The following is a 17,503-nucleotide window of genomic DNA, read 5'->3' as shown; positions in this document are numbered from 1 at the left end:
GTCCGCGGCGTCCGTTGGAGAGCCGGCGAGAGCACCACCGGGCGCGGCTGGGGGAGATGCGGCCAGTCCGCGGCGTCCGTTGGAGAGCCGGCGAGAGCACCACCGGGCGCGGCTGGTGGAGACGCGGCCAGTCCGCGGCGTCCGTTGGAGAGCCGGCGAGAGCACCACCGGGCGCGGCTGGTGGAGACGCAGCCAGTCCGCGGCGTCCGTTGGAGAGCCGGCGAGAGCACCACCAGGCGCGGCTGGTGCAGACGCGGCCAGTCCGCGGCGTCCGTTGGAGAGGCGGCGAGAGCACCACCGGGCGCGGCTGGTGGAGACGCGGCCAGTCCGCGGCGTCCGTCGGAGAGCCGGCGAGAGCACCACCGGGCGCGGCTGGTGCAGACGCGGCCAGTCCGCGGCGTCCGTTGGAGAGCCGGCGAGAGCGCCACCGGCGGGGATGGGGGGGGGGGGGGGGGGGGGGTGGCGAGGGCGTCACCAGTGAGATCGTGAAGCCGGGAGAGGAGTGATGGTGCCACCGAAGGGATTATGGATTCGGCGAGGGAGCTTCCGGCGGGGTGGTTAAGCCACTGAGGGCGCCACCGGCAGGCCTGTGGACTCGGGGGGTGCACCTAACCTGTCATCTTGCATTTTCCTGGCTTGCGAAAATCTCAGATGGTATTTGGTGAATTAATCTAAGCATCCTATGTTATAATTGTTACAGAACCTCCTTTCCTGACCTGCTTTCGTAACTTTCACTTCACTCCAGACCTTAATTTCCAGTCTCCAATCTCTCAATAATCACTCCAGTCTGGTTAATCGGTCCGGCAGCGTCGTGAAACCAACGTTTCTGAAATGAACCGATAGCAAACAAGTAACGCGCCGAGCCGCAGCGGCTGCGCCAGTCTACAGTCAGCCGGTATACGTGTGCCCGGGTCCTCGGCAGCAGATGACGGGCGCCGGACGACCGAGCCGTGTGCAAGGTCAGTGAAGCAGCTGGCGGTCGCTCGGCGCCCAGCACTGTACTGGGATGACAGCGGCCAGGGCTAGGGGAGAGGGTCGTTCCGCGTAAGACCGCGCGCTCAGATTGACCGTGTCGCTCAGTCAGCGACCGCCGAGCATGAAAGAAATACGTCTCCCTTGCATGTACGTGCTTTTCACGGTTGAATGTGAGCAGCGTATGCGGCCGTCCATAGGTTATGCTATGCATAGAGGTAGTTTTGACAGAGCGTGACCAAAGTGTGACGAGGTGGATGGTTTTTTAATAGCGTAACAGCATGTTAGGTGTAGCTGCAAATCATGCTAAAATCTGTCTCATCGTGCTAGAAAATGTTTTTTTTAAATACCAGAGCAGATGCCGCCGGCTTTTTGAACGACAAACAACACTCACATCTTTGTTTGGAAACTCTAGCTTAATTAGGGGCCAAACGAACGTTTACTGGCGGAGCGTGACGTGCAGCAAAGTTTAACCGGGGGAGGGGGATTTGCCCATCGCAGCCAGTATCTAAGCCAGTGGTTGAAGTGTTGAAAAACGGCCAAAAATGCTAAACGCAGTTTATGAACAGCCTCTGTGTATTGAATGACTTGTGGAATTTGAACCGACTTCGTCATTGCCTAGCCTTATTTCTATACATATATTTACGACCACATCAACAATCACTCGACAATACACACACGCAGCAATCACACATGATGTGGGCCAGAGAGCCATCTACAAGGATCAGCACCTGCCCCTGTGCTGGGCTCGACGCGTTACGCACTGGGACAACAGGCCGCACCCGACCCGCCGCGGCTAGAGTGTGTTTTCATAGGAATAAGCGTGAGCGTGCTGGTGAAGGTGAGAAGTGGAAAAAGCATGTGAGCAAGGACATTCGTTGGTGCATGCGTGAATGTGTGGGTGTGGGTGTCGCTGTGGGTGTGCCGGCATATGAAGTGGTAGACGGTTCTCGCTGGGTTAATATCTGTCGGTGAGAATGGATTGATGGTCATTCTGTCATCGCGCGACCGCTTTCAGCTGTCCCCATTTCTTTTCATATGAGCCTTGCTGATGAACTAGTTTTGCAGGAAGATATTCAATTTTGGCCTCTTTTTTCAGTTTGTTTTTCATGTGAGGCACCGTGGGGGGCGTCTCTCCGCAACGTGACTCTTACATTACTTGCTTTACTTATGATATCACCAATAATGCTATTGCTCTTAGGTCAGTCAGAAGCAGCCAGCTTTTGGCGCCTATTACAAAGTCGTTTTGATAACGTATCAGGGTCTCAGTCCTGATGTTTTGTACGCAGGCTTAAATTCTAAGGCACTTCCAGTAAATATGGATGAGTATTTCAGACCCTTCTTTACATAAAGTGCAATTGCCATCCCCTTCCCGCTTAATTAATTTCACATATGCTTCGGTTGTAAGGATGCCATCGAAAAGTTTGTACTGAAAAATCTTATTCGTGTTGAATGTACGGCATTTATTACTTCCGTCATGCTCTTCTCTTCAAAGCATCGTATGTCCCTCACCAATTTCTCCTCCTGGCTAATCATACGCTAATCGTGAAAATGTTGGAAAATTCAATGCAAGATAACGTCTTCATGGCATGGCGAGCCTGGCAACTACGGCGGATGATGACGGACGCACTGATGAAAACTTCATATCAAGCTTTTAATACAGTAACAATGTCATTCTTATCCCAAATATATCTTCCGAGATTCGCTTTGAATGTAGCTTTCCCATACTCGCGTCTACCAGGCCAGCAAGAAATCGTAGGCCCTTTCTGTCCCAGTCGCTTATGATCGTATTCTTAAATATGGTGTGTCGGAGAACCAAACACTTTCGAAGATAATTCGCGGCATGGAAAGAGGGTAGTCACGTCTGGGCCATTCAAAGGCTTCAACAACGTCTATCCAGATTTTTTGTATTTTTTTTTAAAGATTTGATCCGAACCCTTTGAATGGATGGATTTCAGGGATCAGAGCGCACGCTAAGCAGTGTTTGTTGTGTGAGCCCTGACCCCGTACCATCCGATCGCGCAACTCCATGTCAACGGCAGAATTTTGTGGCGAAAGCTTAACGTGCCGCAATGCTCGGCACGGTCCGTCCTGCCCTCTGACGTCAACTGACCTTTAGCGCGACCGCTGCCACCGGCCGCAGGCCATACCTGTCAAGGGCAAATAGCGAGCGCCCTAAGGCGACTCGAACCCACCCCGCCACGGGTGGGTGGATAGGAAGGCAGGCGCTCTAACCAACTGAGCTACCGGGACGGACAATGACGGGTCGGGACGGAAATGATTTTTAGTGCGAAGTAAACATTTCGCAGCTTTTTGCTTCCGATGCACAATATGTTTTGAAAGGACGACAATTCATTCGCGGCTAGTTGTGCCCATACTGCATCCGAGGTAAGTAGTCCCTTTAGCCATATAAGTTTCAAGCTGCTTGCAAACGCCTGTACGTCAACCATGCGCTATCCACCATGCCCGAAACAATTAATCACTCGTGACACGTTTTATGGGGCCTTACCAGTACCTCAACAAGAAGGAAATGAAAAGGTATTCAATGTATGCCAAAGTTAAGGGGATGGGTGTCGTAACGCGGCGAACAAATAAACCAACTTCGAAATAAGTAGAGACTTAATCATTGTAATCCGTCCTAAAAGTGAGCTTTCTCTTTACGCCGCTGGGTAAACTCCCTTTCTATACGCAACAGCTTTTGCTCCATGCTATTTTGCGTTATGCCATCATTATTGTGTGAAAACGTTATCCTCAAGACATTCATTTGGCGCACTTAATGCCGAGGATGTTCTCAGTGTCGTCTTGTAATGGAGCGCCAATTGGAATGCATGAGGTTTTTTTGTAAGTTTAGCATTAAGCCAGAGGCCAGAAGAACGTCTTTAATCATTAAATGCGCCCTTAAGTCGAGCAGATGATATAACATGAAAGAGCACCGTGTAGTCTGCATGCTGCGATATTCTGACCCCAGTGCTCTCTGCTCTCTGAATGCCGGTTCAAAGATTTGATTGCAATATTTTTTTGCCAGACACATTAACTGCGAGGCTGAAAAGGTGGCCCGAGGCTGGGTCCTCCTGCCTATACTGCATTTCAGGTTAAATTTTCTCACCAAGGCAACCATTGGGGATGATCCTTGAAAAGCTTTCAGGACTCAAATACAATAAATTAATCTAAGTTATGCAGTGTGCTCCAAAGTAACATTTTTCCGAGTCGTAACAAACTCCCATGATAACGAATCAAACGCCGAAGGCGCCGGCAGCTGGTGTAGCTGTTTCGGAGAGTCGTTCCCCGCAAGGTTCATGGATCGAACAGCTGCACCAGCTGCCAGCGCCTACATATGGCACGGTAGCCAGGTGACTGGGGCTTCCGCAAGCTGGCGCCAGCGTCCGGCAGCCGGCGCCATCAGTGTGTCACGTCCGGTGGGGGATTTTTAACCACCATGCGTCGAAACACCGGCCACCTTCAGCATGGTAGCACCGTAGTTAAAATGGGTTATGCAGTTCAATATTGCTTACTGAAGGTAATGAAAAACAGTGTCTAAGGCCAAACGAACTACGTAACAAACAAAAGTATTATAACGGGTGATATGAAGCAGAAGAGTGAACAGGCAATGTGAGCAAACCTTGACATACGCACAGAACGAAAAGACAGCATTTGCACATTAAAAATATCTAACACACCTACCAACCACTAGACTCCAGTCTAGCCCGCAAAGATCGAAAACCCATCACTGCATGACAGACGCGTCACTCCCACGACGACCGGCCGCCCCAGTGGTGGGCGCATCCCTGGCAGACGCGGTAGCCGCCAGCGTCAGGGCAGGCGACGGGCCAGCTGCCGACGATCCCCCTGCCTGCAGCTTCGCATATGAAGACCCGCCGGACAGAGCCAGCCACCAGCTCCGTAGGTGTAGACCCGCCGGACAGAACCAGCCACCAGCTCCGTAGGTGTAGACCCACCGGACAGAGCCAGCCACCAGCTCGGCAGGTGTAGACCCGCCGAACAGAGCCAGCCACCAGCACAACAGTAGCCGTCGCCGCGCCAGCAGCCGCCACAGCAGCACCACCGGCCCGGGTGGCGAGGCTCCAGACCGCAACGTTGCTGCAGGCCCCGAGCCACCTGGCGGGGCACGGCTAGCCGGCGCAGCAGCGGTGGGCCGCTGGGTGCCAGGGCTGCTGGCGTCTGACCCCGATCATCCTGAGCGCGCCTCTGCAGTCAGTGCACCCGCCCGCGGACCGCGCCTGAGGCGTCCCGCGCACAGTGGTGTTCAGCTGTTTTATGGAGTGGACGCTAAAGGGCGGGACTTCTGGAAGCTTTTGAACACAGGTATGCCGCTTTTCGTGAATGTTGTCCAGATTTTGTTGCCTTGCTTGAGCTGGAGAAGTCGATCGTAAATTGCCTGCTTGTGATTTCGTAGGGGAATCGTTAAGGTATTACCTTTTCTTGTCATTTTCTTAAGGTCTGTTTCCTTTTTCATGTTGGTCCGCTCGCTAAATAGTTCAATGCGCAGTTTTCTGTACTTGAACGCGCAAATCACGGTAATATTTCTCAGCAAGCGGTAGATGACTGATAAATCGCCTTCTCTGATGGTCTTGGTCGGGAAACATGCGCGTAGCGTTGAAATTGTCATACTCTCAACTTCTCCTCCACGCCAATACTTTCCGAAACATTCGCTCGTCATGATTAGGGTAGCAGAGCGACTATGACGCTTAAGCCCTTCGACTTGATTATGATACGCATCAAAAAATTTTTGCACTCGTTCAGCTCGTTTTCTAAACTTTCTATGCCCTGGTTCCATTCAAAGACTGTGCTTTCCAGTTTTTCAAACTTGGTCCCGTACGATGACGATTTGACCTCCATTTTGCTCCCCAAAAAACTTGACGCTGCATCATCGATGGATGGATTTATTCATTGCCTGGAATTCGTCCAAAATGTTCCAGTCTTTACATGTGGCTGTTGCGGCGTTGTTCGGTTTCTCGTGGACTCGAGCGCTTCAATCACTTCGCCGATGGAGCGCTGCCTCTTCCGTTCCAAAGCTGGTGGCAGGTGTACAGGTTCTTCCCGTGCGTCGCTGAGGTTGGACTCCGAGGCCGACATTCTCGTGGATCCCGCGCGTTGTCACGTCAATCTCACGCTAAGCGTCACGAGCCGCGCGCCACGGACTCAGGCTAGCCGTACCGCATTGAACCCAGATCGCTCGGAGCGATGCGGAGCGGGACGCTGAGCGTCCGACCCGGCCGACGGCAGGCTCAAGACTGCCAATGGCGTAACCTTCTCCAGCTGCTAGCAATGTGACGCTTTGCTAGTCAGCCGTTTAACTGAGTTTCCTTCCTCCTCAGCAGACCTCTTCCGGTCCCGAGGGGCGGCCAAGTGTGCGCACAATATCAGATAGCGACGCGCTGAGGATGGCGAGGAGACCGGCGGAGATGATGAACAAGGAGCTGCTAAACGCCAGCTTCCAAGGCTCGCACCCGGCAGTTGTCGACCTGCTGCGGGAGGGTGTCGACGTCAATGTCGACCATCTCTTCTACGAAGATACGTATACAGGTCAGTCACACGGGCGTAGCACCGCAAGCAAACATTGTGGGTGTTGGAAAGCTTATGATTTCTGACCAGTTTTAGAAAGCTCTGTCTACTAAGGAAAGCTTGTGACTTCTGAATAGTTTTAGAATGTTCTGTCTACTAAGGAAAGCTTGCGATCTCTGACTAGTTTTAGAATGTTCTGTCTACTAAAATTATCATATGCAGTAGATCCCATTGTGTGCTTTGGTCAGGATCTGCCACGTCTCAGAAACTATCACGGCTTAAGCATGATTTTGTAAAAGATAAGACTGCTAAAACTTTGTTTGGCAGGTCATGAAGCTGCAGCCGTGGTCACAAGGCGTACCGCGATAGCTCAGGCTTACAGTCTTTTTCGACGCGCCTTCTACGATTTGCTACCGCTGCTGTTCATCCGAACGCACGTCCATGACAGAATATAGTGAAAACCTGATAAGAGGGATATGCCCCGTGCCTCATCTCACCTCTCCTTGGATACGTCCCGAAACTCTGCCTTTTTCCTGCCTTTGGCTTTATGTTAGTCAACGTTTTGCTGCTTTCGCAGATTCTTCACTGCATAGCTATTTACGCGATGGACACCCGTTGTAAAGTTTGTAGAAGTCGGGAAATTACTTACTTTTCGGCAAAATGATCTGAAGAGAATGGGGATGTGGTGTAATGCCTGAGATGGTTGGCCTTGGTCCTGTCGGTCCTGGGCTGTAGTTTCTGCAGCACGATTAGCGCATCCCACATGGAGCCTTATAAACGTCTCGAAGTGGCTTTCGCGGTCGGTGAAACATCACGCCCAAACCATCTTTATTTAAGTAATCTACGGGCGCAAAAGATTGAGTGACATTGATCAACGCTTAGATTATTGAGGAGCCTCACTGCTTTCGTATCACACTAGTACTTTGGCTCATATGGCATTCTGTGTTCGTGGGATGCGGGGACTTGCTCGCTTGCAAGCTCTCTGTATTAGCCTTTAGGCGCGAGTGGCATACCGGGCCACACGGGCCTCGAACCGAGGTGGGCAAACGGCACGTCTGCTGGCACACAGTCCCCCTGGATAACGCGCTGCCGCCAAAATTGGCTCCCAGTAAGAGCCATCGCCACGGGCCGCCACCTGCTGGGTACCTCGGGCAGCACTTTTGTGTTTGTTAACAGCTTTGTCCGGTTATTCCGTGTTGATCTACGGCACGCCTGTCGGCTTTGGTACCCATTAATTTTTGTCAGCATCCTACATTCCCTTGTTTTATAGCAGCGCTTTTCATTTTTGTTTAGATTTGTGCCTCATTCCTTTTTTTGTATTGTATTGCATTGTATTGTACTCGTGGACGGCCCAAATATACGTCTTTTTATATGCATGTAATGCGCATGTTACACTTCTGAAGATCTTAACGCTTGTTGGCAGTTTCCGAGGGACTTGCATACGTCCCCTTTATGCTGTCTTGTGAACGGGTTCCTCCATCTTGGCGGACTAACGTGTTGGGGCTATCCAGCTTGGCCGACTCATGTGCTCTGGCCGCAGTGTACCAGGCCCTGACGTACGCCATCATGGGAGGCCACGTGCAAGTGGTCCGGACCCTGGTCGAGGCTGGCGCACGCCTGGAAGACGAGTGCGGCCCCGGCTGCGAGACAGCACTGGTTACAGCTGCAGCTCTCGGACACACGGAGATCGTCCAGGTACGGACAGCCTCGGTCTCCGGCCTGTCCGTGAACAGCTGACACCCGGGCCAGCCCTCTGTCACGTCAGACCCCCGTCCCCGCTGGCAGCAGCCCCCTGTCACGTCAGACCTCCGGCCCCGCTGGCAGCAGCCCCCTGTCACGTCAGACCCCCGTCCCCGCTGGCAGCAGCCCTCTGTCACGTCAGACCCCCGTCCCCGCTGGCAGCACCCCTCGTCACGAGCCTCCGCCCCGCTGGCAGCAGCCCTGTCACGTCAGACCTCCGGCCCCGCTGGCAGCAGCCCCCTGTCACGTCATACCTCCGGCCCCGCTGGCAGCAGCCCTCTGTCACGTCAGACCTCCGGCCCCGCTGGCAGCAGCCCCCTGTCACGTCAGACCTCCGGCCCCGCTGGCAGCAGCCCCCTGTCACGTCAGACCCCCGTCCCCGCTGGCAGCAGCCCCCTGTCACGTCAGACCCCCGTCCCCGCTGGCAGCCCCTGTCACGTCAACCCCGTCCCCGCTGGCAGCAGCCCTCTGTCACGTCAGACCCCGCCCCGCTGGCAGCAGCCCTCTGTCACGTCAGACCCCGGCCCCGCTGGCAGCAGCCCTCTGTCACGTCAGACCCCCGGCCCCGCGGGCAGCAGCCCCTCTGTCACGTCAGACCCCCGTCCCCGCTGGCAGCAGCCCTCTGTCACGTCAGACCTCCGGCCCCGCTGGCAGCAGCCCTCTGTCACGTCAGACCTCCGGCCCCGCTGGCAGCAGCCCTCTGTCACGTCAGACCTCCGGCCCCGCTGGCAGCAGCCCGCTGTCACGTCAGGCTCCCGTCTCCGCTGGCAGCAGAGTGGCCAGGTTGTGTTGTGAGGCACTTAAGTTTTATGGATGGGGTGTGGGGGCGGCGTCATTTATTTACCACCCTGGTTCTCAGCGAGGCAGTCGACCGCGCTCTCTTTGCGTCGCATAGCCGAGGATATTGTAGCTTCAACGTTCCGCACGGTCCGCCCAGTCAGCCCTCAGGCTTGTGTATTTGCCCGTGCCAGTCATTCCGCCATAATCGTTTGAAACTTTATGTTACTTTTTTGGCAAATTTTCACACAGCCTGCTCGATCTTCCTCCCATGTCGCAATGTATTGGTATCATCAGGTCATTCGATTACTATAGAAACATACGTTTTGCCCGTCCCGAAAAAGACGGAAAAGGCGGATCGTAACCAGATGTCACTGATGATGACAGGATCAAATCCTGCCACTTTTCCATCATCGTTACTCGCAAATAGGTGCGGAAGTGTTATGAACGAATAATAGCCACCTGAGCGTCATTCCAGAGCACTGTCAGCATCGATTTGTGTTAGTTCCCAAACGCGACAGGCTCCACTTATTACGTGGCAGTGTACACGCATGTCTCCTGCCATCCGCTTGTTCCACGCCACAGACGTCTTTCTGGATTTCAGACTGCCTTTTTAGAGCATCAAACTACAAATGTGCACTGGTTAGTACCAGCATATGTCCTTTTTGTCAGCTCGGAAATGATCGGTCATAACCTGTGAGACACAGCAACGGTTCATCTGCTTTTCTCCAAGTTCTATCCCATGGGAGGCAAGACGACCAGCTGCAATGCCGTCGGCAGGCTCCTTCAAACCTTCGGTGATCTGTTTCGGAATTTCTGCGCGAGTCTCTGATGTTTCTTCTTCTCATGCAAATCCCCTCACAAACACTTCAGTTAGCCCAGCTTTGACGGGGAGTAGGGTTTGCGGGCTGACCATAACTGTGTCCTGTTTCAGTATTTGGTGGAGAAGGGTGCTCAAGTGAACGCTATATCTAGTTGGGAACAGGTACGCTCTTTATGGCACGGGATGAGGTGCAACGAAGCAGATGGGCACGGCTTCGTATCTTTGGTGATAGGACTTCGATACTGACTGTGATATTTGAGTAAAACAGTACGCCTGTCAGAGCTATGTGTTTTGAAGCTCGAATATTTTGTGCTCGTCAAGCAGATTGTTAATATCCACCTTTAGTTTATGACATGACTAGTTTATCAAGTTTATGGCATAACTAGTGTTAAATGTGTAATGTGACATATCATAACTAGTGATGTGAATGTCACTAATGTGACATATCATATCATACTATCATTCATCTTCTCTTCTCGACAGGCTTATTTTTACAGCGTCCATCACAGCCACTTAGTGTCGCATTCAAGCACTTTTCGATTTGTAAAATTGGTGATGCTTGCCCAAGACCATAATGCTGACACGCGTAAATAAACACGTGACTCTCCAAGACGTTGCTCCGGAACAGTCCGAGAGGTTTGACCGACTGGTTTCACCGTCCCCCTCCTCGCAGTACTCGGCGCTAACCGCAGCCTGTGAGCGGGGCAGCGCAGAGATAGTGCGCCTTCTGCTGATGGCGGGCGCGCATGTGGAGCACCAGAACCTCCTGAATTACACACCGCTGATGGTGGCCTGCGATGGCTGCCACCTGGAGGTGGTGCGGCTGCTCATCAACGGCGGTGCTCAGGTGCGGACCACACACCGATGGGCAGGCCCCCAGCGCCGACCGCCCGTCGCCCGCAGACTGTGGGTCTTCGGGTGGTGGGGACAGGTCGATAACCGTAGTGGTCTTACCAATGCTCACAGCTGGTGTGGCGACTACCGGTTGGAATGAATTCAGCCCCTTAGAGTCTCAGTCGCTGTCGGTTCTATAATTTTTCGACTAGACTTGATTCGACTTGACCCAGGCTCTCTCCCTCCCAGGCCCACACCATCATAATAATCACATTTTCATCCTCCGGCTAGAAATGAAATGTGTAACACAAATTATAGTGAAATATATTTAATGCCATTAACATTGTTTTCGGTGCTTTTTCACGAATATTATGAGCACAGGAAAAGTGATTGCTGGTGATGGTTCTTTACTTCAGAGAAGTGGTCTTCATCATGTAAATTCGGACCCGATCCGTGAAACATGATTCTGCCGTCTTGGTACGTAGTCTTCGGTCGCCGTCCTCTGACACGTAACCATCGGTGCCCCACCCTCACGCCCGAGCTCGACCTCGGATCAGTGGCCTTCAGCGTGTGACCTGATATCTTATATCTGACCCTGAGCTCTTGACCCTAGTCTGACCCGTTGAGTAGGGGATGACCCTGGCACTGGACTCGACCCCGGGTCAGTGGCTTCCGACGTGTGACCTGACCTCTTACCCCTAATCCCCGTGATCGTGACCCTAATCACTCCTATAGGGAAGAGGATGCCCTCGATTTCACACGTGACCGTGGTCCTGACCTGATCTTTGAACTGACCCTGGCCTCTGATCGCAGCCGACGGAGCCGCCGGACAGTCCAGACACGCCGCTGCTGCTGGCAGCGCAACGTGGCCATCTGGAGATAGTCCGACTGCTGCTCAGCAAAGGCGTCGACACAGAAAAAGTTAACCAAGCAGGACACACAGCCTTAATGGAGGTGGCCAGGTCAGTGGCCGCCCGCAGGCCAAAAAGATTGGCACATTATTGGAGAAACCTGTTCCAGAGGCCGTGAAGCTCTAAATTTCAAAGAATTCCTGATCTGTTTCAAGTGTGCATTGGGAAGGGCGGTCGTGTAGCTAGGTAGCTGGGGGTTAAGTCGGCTGGCTTTAGAGCCGATGGAGAGTGATTTGTTCGGCAACCATATGTACAAATACAATACATATGTAAGGCCAATTTAGAAAATGTTGTTCAAATAATCGTCTAGATGGGTCCGTAGATTCTTAAAGAGAGCATCCCGGCTTTCTGTGCTCTGCTCGTCTGAAAAAAACTGAAAATTTTGATTACGCAGCCGTTCCTGCGGAAGAAATCTCATTGGACTGCCTGTTCACCACTATGACGATAGTACATTTCATTTGCATTGTTTTTCCAACGCGTGTGTTCTCTAGTGATTGCGACCAACTTATTGGTTAAAATGTTTGCATAATGAATTCTACGAAAGGTTGAAACACTTTGCGCAGGCAAAAATACATGCGAACATTTAGCTATTATCCTGCGAATTTGACGAAGCATCATACTACGGCTTTGATCTCTCCCCTATAGTGTTCATCACAGAGCACGGTGGTTGTCTTGACGGCGGTCGTCGCGACTGCAGGGAAGAAGTGTAGTAGCAATGCTGTTCAAAAGCGTTGACATGTAATTTGGACCATTAGATAATTTTAGGCTGATACCCTTTTTACGTCTTGACGGTGCTGCAGGTGCTGCAGAAGCACTACCCAATGATATTACCAAATGCAACTGGTCCTGAGGTTTCAATAAAGTGTTTGTAGCATGCCCCAAAGGTGGGACACTTTGATTAAAACAAGCAGCAGCATGGATAAATAATGTTTGTGCTTTGCTGTGTGAATGTTTTGGTTAGTATTACATTCTGCTCCTTTCCTTCCGGGGCTGACCTGCAGTGGCGGCGATTTTGACCCTTACCGTCTCGATGGTCTCGCCGCTCTCTGCAGCGCATCGGTGGTGGCCAGGGCCTTGTACCGATTCCACACGCCCTGTGATAGCGCAGATGAAAATCATGCTGGTTGTAGTTCTATGTTTCACCTTCTCTACAGCTCTACTCATGCTTTTGGCAGTGGGCCTGTCTGGTGGGATCAGACGGGGTTAAATGACGCGAAGATTCCCAGCTAGGCTCTTGATATATTTCCATAGCCTTACTGCTTCCTGTCCCACCGTGTCATTAGTTATTTCCAGGATAAAATATCCGAGGCTATTATATGGTCCATCATCTTGAACTTGACCCTTGGTAACTTGTATTTGCAGTCTTGATCACTTAAGCAGTAATAACACAGCAACATAGGTACCGAAAATACCTTGCGGCATTGTTTTAGGTTGTTCTCAAAAATGACGCTTAAATGGCCATGGCGTTGGCATCACTACGAACGTGTCAGTAATTTGGATGCACGACATGAAGGTTGCAAGGGCGGAATTGGCACAATTGACACTAACGTAAAGTTTTGCAACCCCAAACCCGGAATAGCCTTTTTGCAGGTAATAACACTGATGATATGCATTATATATATATATATATATATATATATATATATATATATATATATATATATATATATATGTATGTATAAATAATAACTCTCACACATTCTGAACCACAACGTACGAGAACAAGGGACGTACGATGAAGGAGTGTTTCACGAAGCGACGCGTTTTCCGCTTTGTAACCATGTAAACCTCCGGTCACGTGAGTTTAGACCGGTGACATCGCGGCCGGTGACATGACATGACATGACGTGACATGAGATACATGAAAAGCTGACTACCACATATTCAACAATACAGCCCAGGATAATGTCGAAACAATACGTGCAAGGTAAACCAGCATGATCCTCCTAACGTGAGGGTAACGCGAAAGTCTCCAAGTCCAAGTCTCTAGACGCTGACGACGTGTCCCTTCCCTACTCCAGAAAAGGGCTCAGTGAGTTGGTGACCCTTCTGCTCTCGCATGGTGCCAACGTCAACTTCATCACGGAGGACGGCAAGAGATCGGCGCTGTCAATGGCGTGCGCCAATGGATACCTGGAGACGGCCCGCATCTTGGTCAAGGTCATGACTTCTGGGAGACCCCGGCACACGGCACTCACTGTCAGAACACGCTGTTCCCAGGCAGACTGGAGAGAACATTGTTCTATGCAAAGTCACTCTCTGCCATCAGCAATCAGCTCCCTAAAAAGTATTCGAGTGGAAGTAACGTTTAACATTTTAAACCACCGTTGTGTGTTTGCAAGAAGCTTGTAGATTATGACGAATAGGATAAAACGGCATGCCGCGAGACCGCGTGTTTTTATGTCATGGTCTTTGGGAATTTCCAACTGAACGGGACGGCCACGTATCTGTGTCATGCGGTGTATGCTCCAAAATGGGAGGTCAGCCAGTTATTAATCATGAGTAAGCAAAAATGATTGAGAGCACTCGCAAATGCCTCCAATGATGATTCCGGATGTGTTGTGGCGCGCTTTCTGTGGCGGCACGCACCAATCGCCATCAATGCAGCTAGTGACTTTACGCTGCCATCGTCGACATCCGTAATTCTCGGTTCTGACCTAGGTTTAACTTCGTGTCTGATATCATCGTCGATCATCGACACAGACCGTTGCAAGGAATCCATCAAAGCACTCGGTCTGCATACGCGGGAAGTACTCGACATCACCCACTGCCTCCAGCGCTTCCCGTCACAGTGCCCGTCACAGCTGACACTCGGTCTGCATCCCCGGGAAGCACTCGACATCACCCACTGCCTCCAGTGCTTCCCGTCACAGTGCCCGTCACAGCTGACACTCGGTCTGCATCCCCGGGAAGCACTCGACATCACCCACTGCCTCCAGCGCTTCCCGTCACAGTGCTCGTCACAGCTGACACTCGGCCTGCGTACGCGGGAAGTACTCGACATCCCCCACTGCCTCCAGCGCTTCCCGTCGCAGTGCTCGTCACAGCTGACACTCGGCCTGCGTACGCGGGAAGTACTCGACATCCCCCACTGCCTCCAGCGCTTCCCGTCACAGTGCTCGTCACAGCTGACACTCGTGTCTGGGTCACTTTCACAGGACGGAGCCGAGATCAACAACTGCACTGCCTCGCCGCTGTTTGAGGCCGCACGTACAGGCAAGGACAGGATCGTCAGGTAAATCTGAGTATTTAATGCAGGCTGCCGGTGCCGTGGACTGGAGCTAGACGTGTTCACTTTATTTACGTCATCTCTGATACAGGCCGCTGACAACGGAAATATAATACACTGGAGATAATCAAGAAAGCCGACATTTCGCCATAAAACCTCTCATTGCCTCATCAAAAACTTCGAAGTTTCCGTGTTACGTTTTGAGACTACTGAAGTAATGTGAGTTAAGTCTCTACGAAACTTGAGACAATTTTTAGTATGGGACTGGTACGAACGCTTGGGCTCTTTGCAGGACCTGTATGAAACTTACCTCTACATACTGACGCTTCTGGATTGTGCCTACCCTTTGCACACCTGTTAGCACGCCAGTAATGCGCTTTGATATCATGCCAATCTCCCTGGCAGCGGAGCTGGCCATACCAGTCTCTTCTCCATGCCTGGAGAAACACCGCCCGTAATGAGACTCGATCCCGCAGTTACCAACACTGACAGATCGAGCGCCATGCCTGTGACATCTGACCGCTGATTGTGAGAGGTTTATCCGACGGCTGCGCTCTTCGCAGCTGGTTGCTGGAACTGGGCGTTCCGGTGCAGCATCGCAACAGTGACGGAGACACGGCACTGATCAAGGCAGCCCGGCACGGCCAGGCGGCGGTGGGGCTGGTCATGCTGGAGCACGGCGCCGATGTGGTAAGCGATCCCCACTGTCAAGCGTCCAGACATGGCCAGCGCTCTCTCTCGATGGACGTGTTTCGACGTGGTCCATATGGAAGTATAAGGACCTACACAGCCAAACATCACTCTCCAATGCATGCGTCTACATCGAGTCTCGCTACCACTCGTTCTCAGCCAGCCCAGTGTTTTCAGATCGTCACGTGACCTCCTCACACGTGCCTCCGCCGGCCTGCAGGAGGCGCTGAACCATTGCAACCGCTCGGCGCTGATGGAGGCGGCTGTTGAAGGCCACAGCGGCGTCGTGCTGCTGTTGCTGGGCTGGGGCGCAGACGTGAACCGGCCCTCTCCTGACAACACGGTCACGCCTCTGAGCCTGGCCTGCCGCGGCGGCTGGCACCACACTGTCCGCCTGCTGCTGCTGCGCGGAGCCGACCCCACGCACCGGCTCAAGGCAGGTGGCCGCCGTGGCCGGGCCTGACGTTCCGGCGAGGGCGCGAGCTGGCCTGGCTGGCGACGCTGGATTGTGCAGCGCTCAGCTGACGCGGCCCGGAGAGGAGGGAAGGCTGCTCTCAGGGGAGGGGGCACGGTACTGGAGGCGGGGTGGAATGAACATTGGGTGGAAGACATTTGCAGGGGTAAGATTTCCTTTGTCCGCTCCACCCGCTACCCATGGAGCCGTGTCCATACCCATCCACTGTATATTCCCACACCCATTTCACACACCCGTTATGCGCGACCAGTTTTGGTTACGGGTGCTGAACACGCGCGTTACCAAAACTTGTGCATGTTTCCAGCACTGTAGTTCTATATTTGTGAAACGTTCCAAGAAAGTGTTCGCCTAGCCCTGTTAGCTTGCGATGCGTGCTGCGATAGTAGTGTGACTTGAGCGATTATTACTAATGGCGGCCGAAAAGTAGCATCTTGCAGTGTTTCTTGACATATCCATTTAACAGCCTACCCAGTCGTTATACATTCCAAGTTCGCTACACATCCCAACCCGTCACATATCCGTCACATATCCATTAACCCGATCTAATCCGTCACACATCCCATTCGAATGTCCGCGGGCTTTCCCAACATAATAGCTCTCTAAGTCTGTTATAGTGGACTAGTCCACAAAGTAGAGGGGAGGAGTGGGGGGGGGGGGGGGGGGGAGTAATTCTCTAATCGTTGGACGGCTCAGACGACTCGGGCCGGGCAGGCTGGAGAGAGCGTGATTGCAACTCTGAGGACGGATGAAATGGTGGCAACGAGCGTTAGCCCATATCTGTTGGGCAGGCGTGTGCGAGAGGCTATCATCCGATCGGCCTGCTGACGAACCCTCTGGCCGGGCTGGCTATCACCCCCGCTGTCAGCAGTTCATTTCAGCACGAGGAGAGTGGTGTCTGCAGCGTCTCCGGTGCGCGGGCGGGCCCTCCATCACGCCGTGACGCTGCCCTGCTCGAGAGCCGTCGCTGGCCACCCGCACCCGGCTTGTGACGAGGCCCGGGCTAGCCACCCCCACCCGGCGTGTGCCGAGGCCCGGGCTGGCCACCCCCACCCGGCGTGTGCCGAGGCCCGGGCTGGCCACCCCCACCTGGCGTGTGCCGAGGCCCGGGCTGGCCACCCCCACCTGGCGTGTGCCGAGTCCCGGGCTGGCCACCCCCACCCGGCGTGTGCCGAGGCCCGGGCTAGCCACCCCCACCCGGCGTGTGCCGAGGTCCGGGCTGGCCACCCCCACCCGGCGTGTGGCGAGGCCGGGGCTGGCCACCCGCACCCGGCGTGTGCCGAGGCCCGGGCTGGCCACCCGCAACCGGCGTACGCCGAGACCCTGGTTGGCTGTGAGGGGGGGGGGGGCACCACCACTCTGGGTCGCCGTCGGCAGGTCGGCCCCCCGGAGCGCTGAGCCCGGGGTGATCGGGCCGCCTGCTCCCACGTGCCGCCCCGCTCCCAACACGCCAGGCCGAGGCCAGACTGGCTTGGCGTCGAGTGTCCCTGGGTACCTGTCGCAGCGAACTGCTTCCCTCTTGGCATTTATTA

General features: G+C 53.4%; 1 protein-coding gene across 1 annotated transcript; it reads left to right on the top strand.

Moving 5' to 3' along the window:
• Positions 1 to 5,240: 5,240 nt before the first annotated feature.
• LOC119106028 (ankyrin repeat domain-containing protein 17) lies at positions 5,241 to 15,962 on the top strand. The gene is made up of 10 exons (XM_037229622.1): positions 5,241 to 5,295; positions 6,309 to 6,516; positions 8,036 to 8,190; positions 9,947 to 9,997; positions 10,509 to 10,682; positions 11,483 to 11,631; positions 13,602 to 13,740; positions 14,739 to 14,815; positions 15,373 to 15,499; positions 15,720 to 15,962. Exons 2-10 carry the CDS (start codon positions 6,375 to 6,377, stop codon positions 15,960 to 15,962), a joined length of 1,257 nt encoding a protein of 418 aa, XP_037085517.1. The 5' UTR covers positions 5,241 to 5,295; positions 6,309 to 6,374.
• Positions 15,963 to 17,503: the final 1,541 nt, after the last annotated feature.

Source organism: Pollicipes pollicipes, unplaced genomic scaffold (genome assembly GCF_011947565.3).
Source record: "Pollicipes pollicipes isolate AB1234 unplaced genomic scaffold, Ppol_2.1 Scaffold_6138;HRSCAF=7277_pilon_pilon_pilon, whole genome shotgun sequence".
NCBI classification, from domain to species: Eukaryota; Metazoa; Arthropoda; class Thecostraca; order Pollicipedomorpha; family Pollicipedidae; genus Pollicipes; species Pollicipes pollicipes.
Note: the sequence above shows the minus strand (reverse complement) of the source record. Positions and strands in the feature narration are given on the sequence as shown.

Bases quoted from the DNA above. Each gene is read 5' to 3' on its own strand.
- LOC119106028 (XM_037229622.1), top strand. From the start codon at position 6,375: ATGGCGAGGAGACCGGCGGAGATGATGAACAAGGAGCTGCTAAACGCC. The intron at 8,191-9,946 runs GTACGGACAGCC...GTCCTGTTTCAG, and splicing joins GACACACGGAGATCGTCCAG to TATTTGGTGGAGAAGGGTGC. The intron at 10,683-11,482 runs GTGCGGACCACA...CTCTGATCGCAG, and splicing joins TCATCAACGGCGGTGCTCAG to CCGACGGAGCCGCCGGACAG.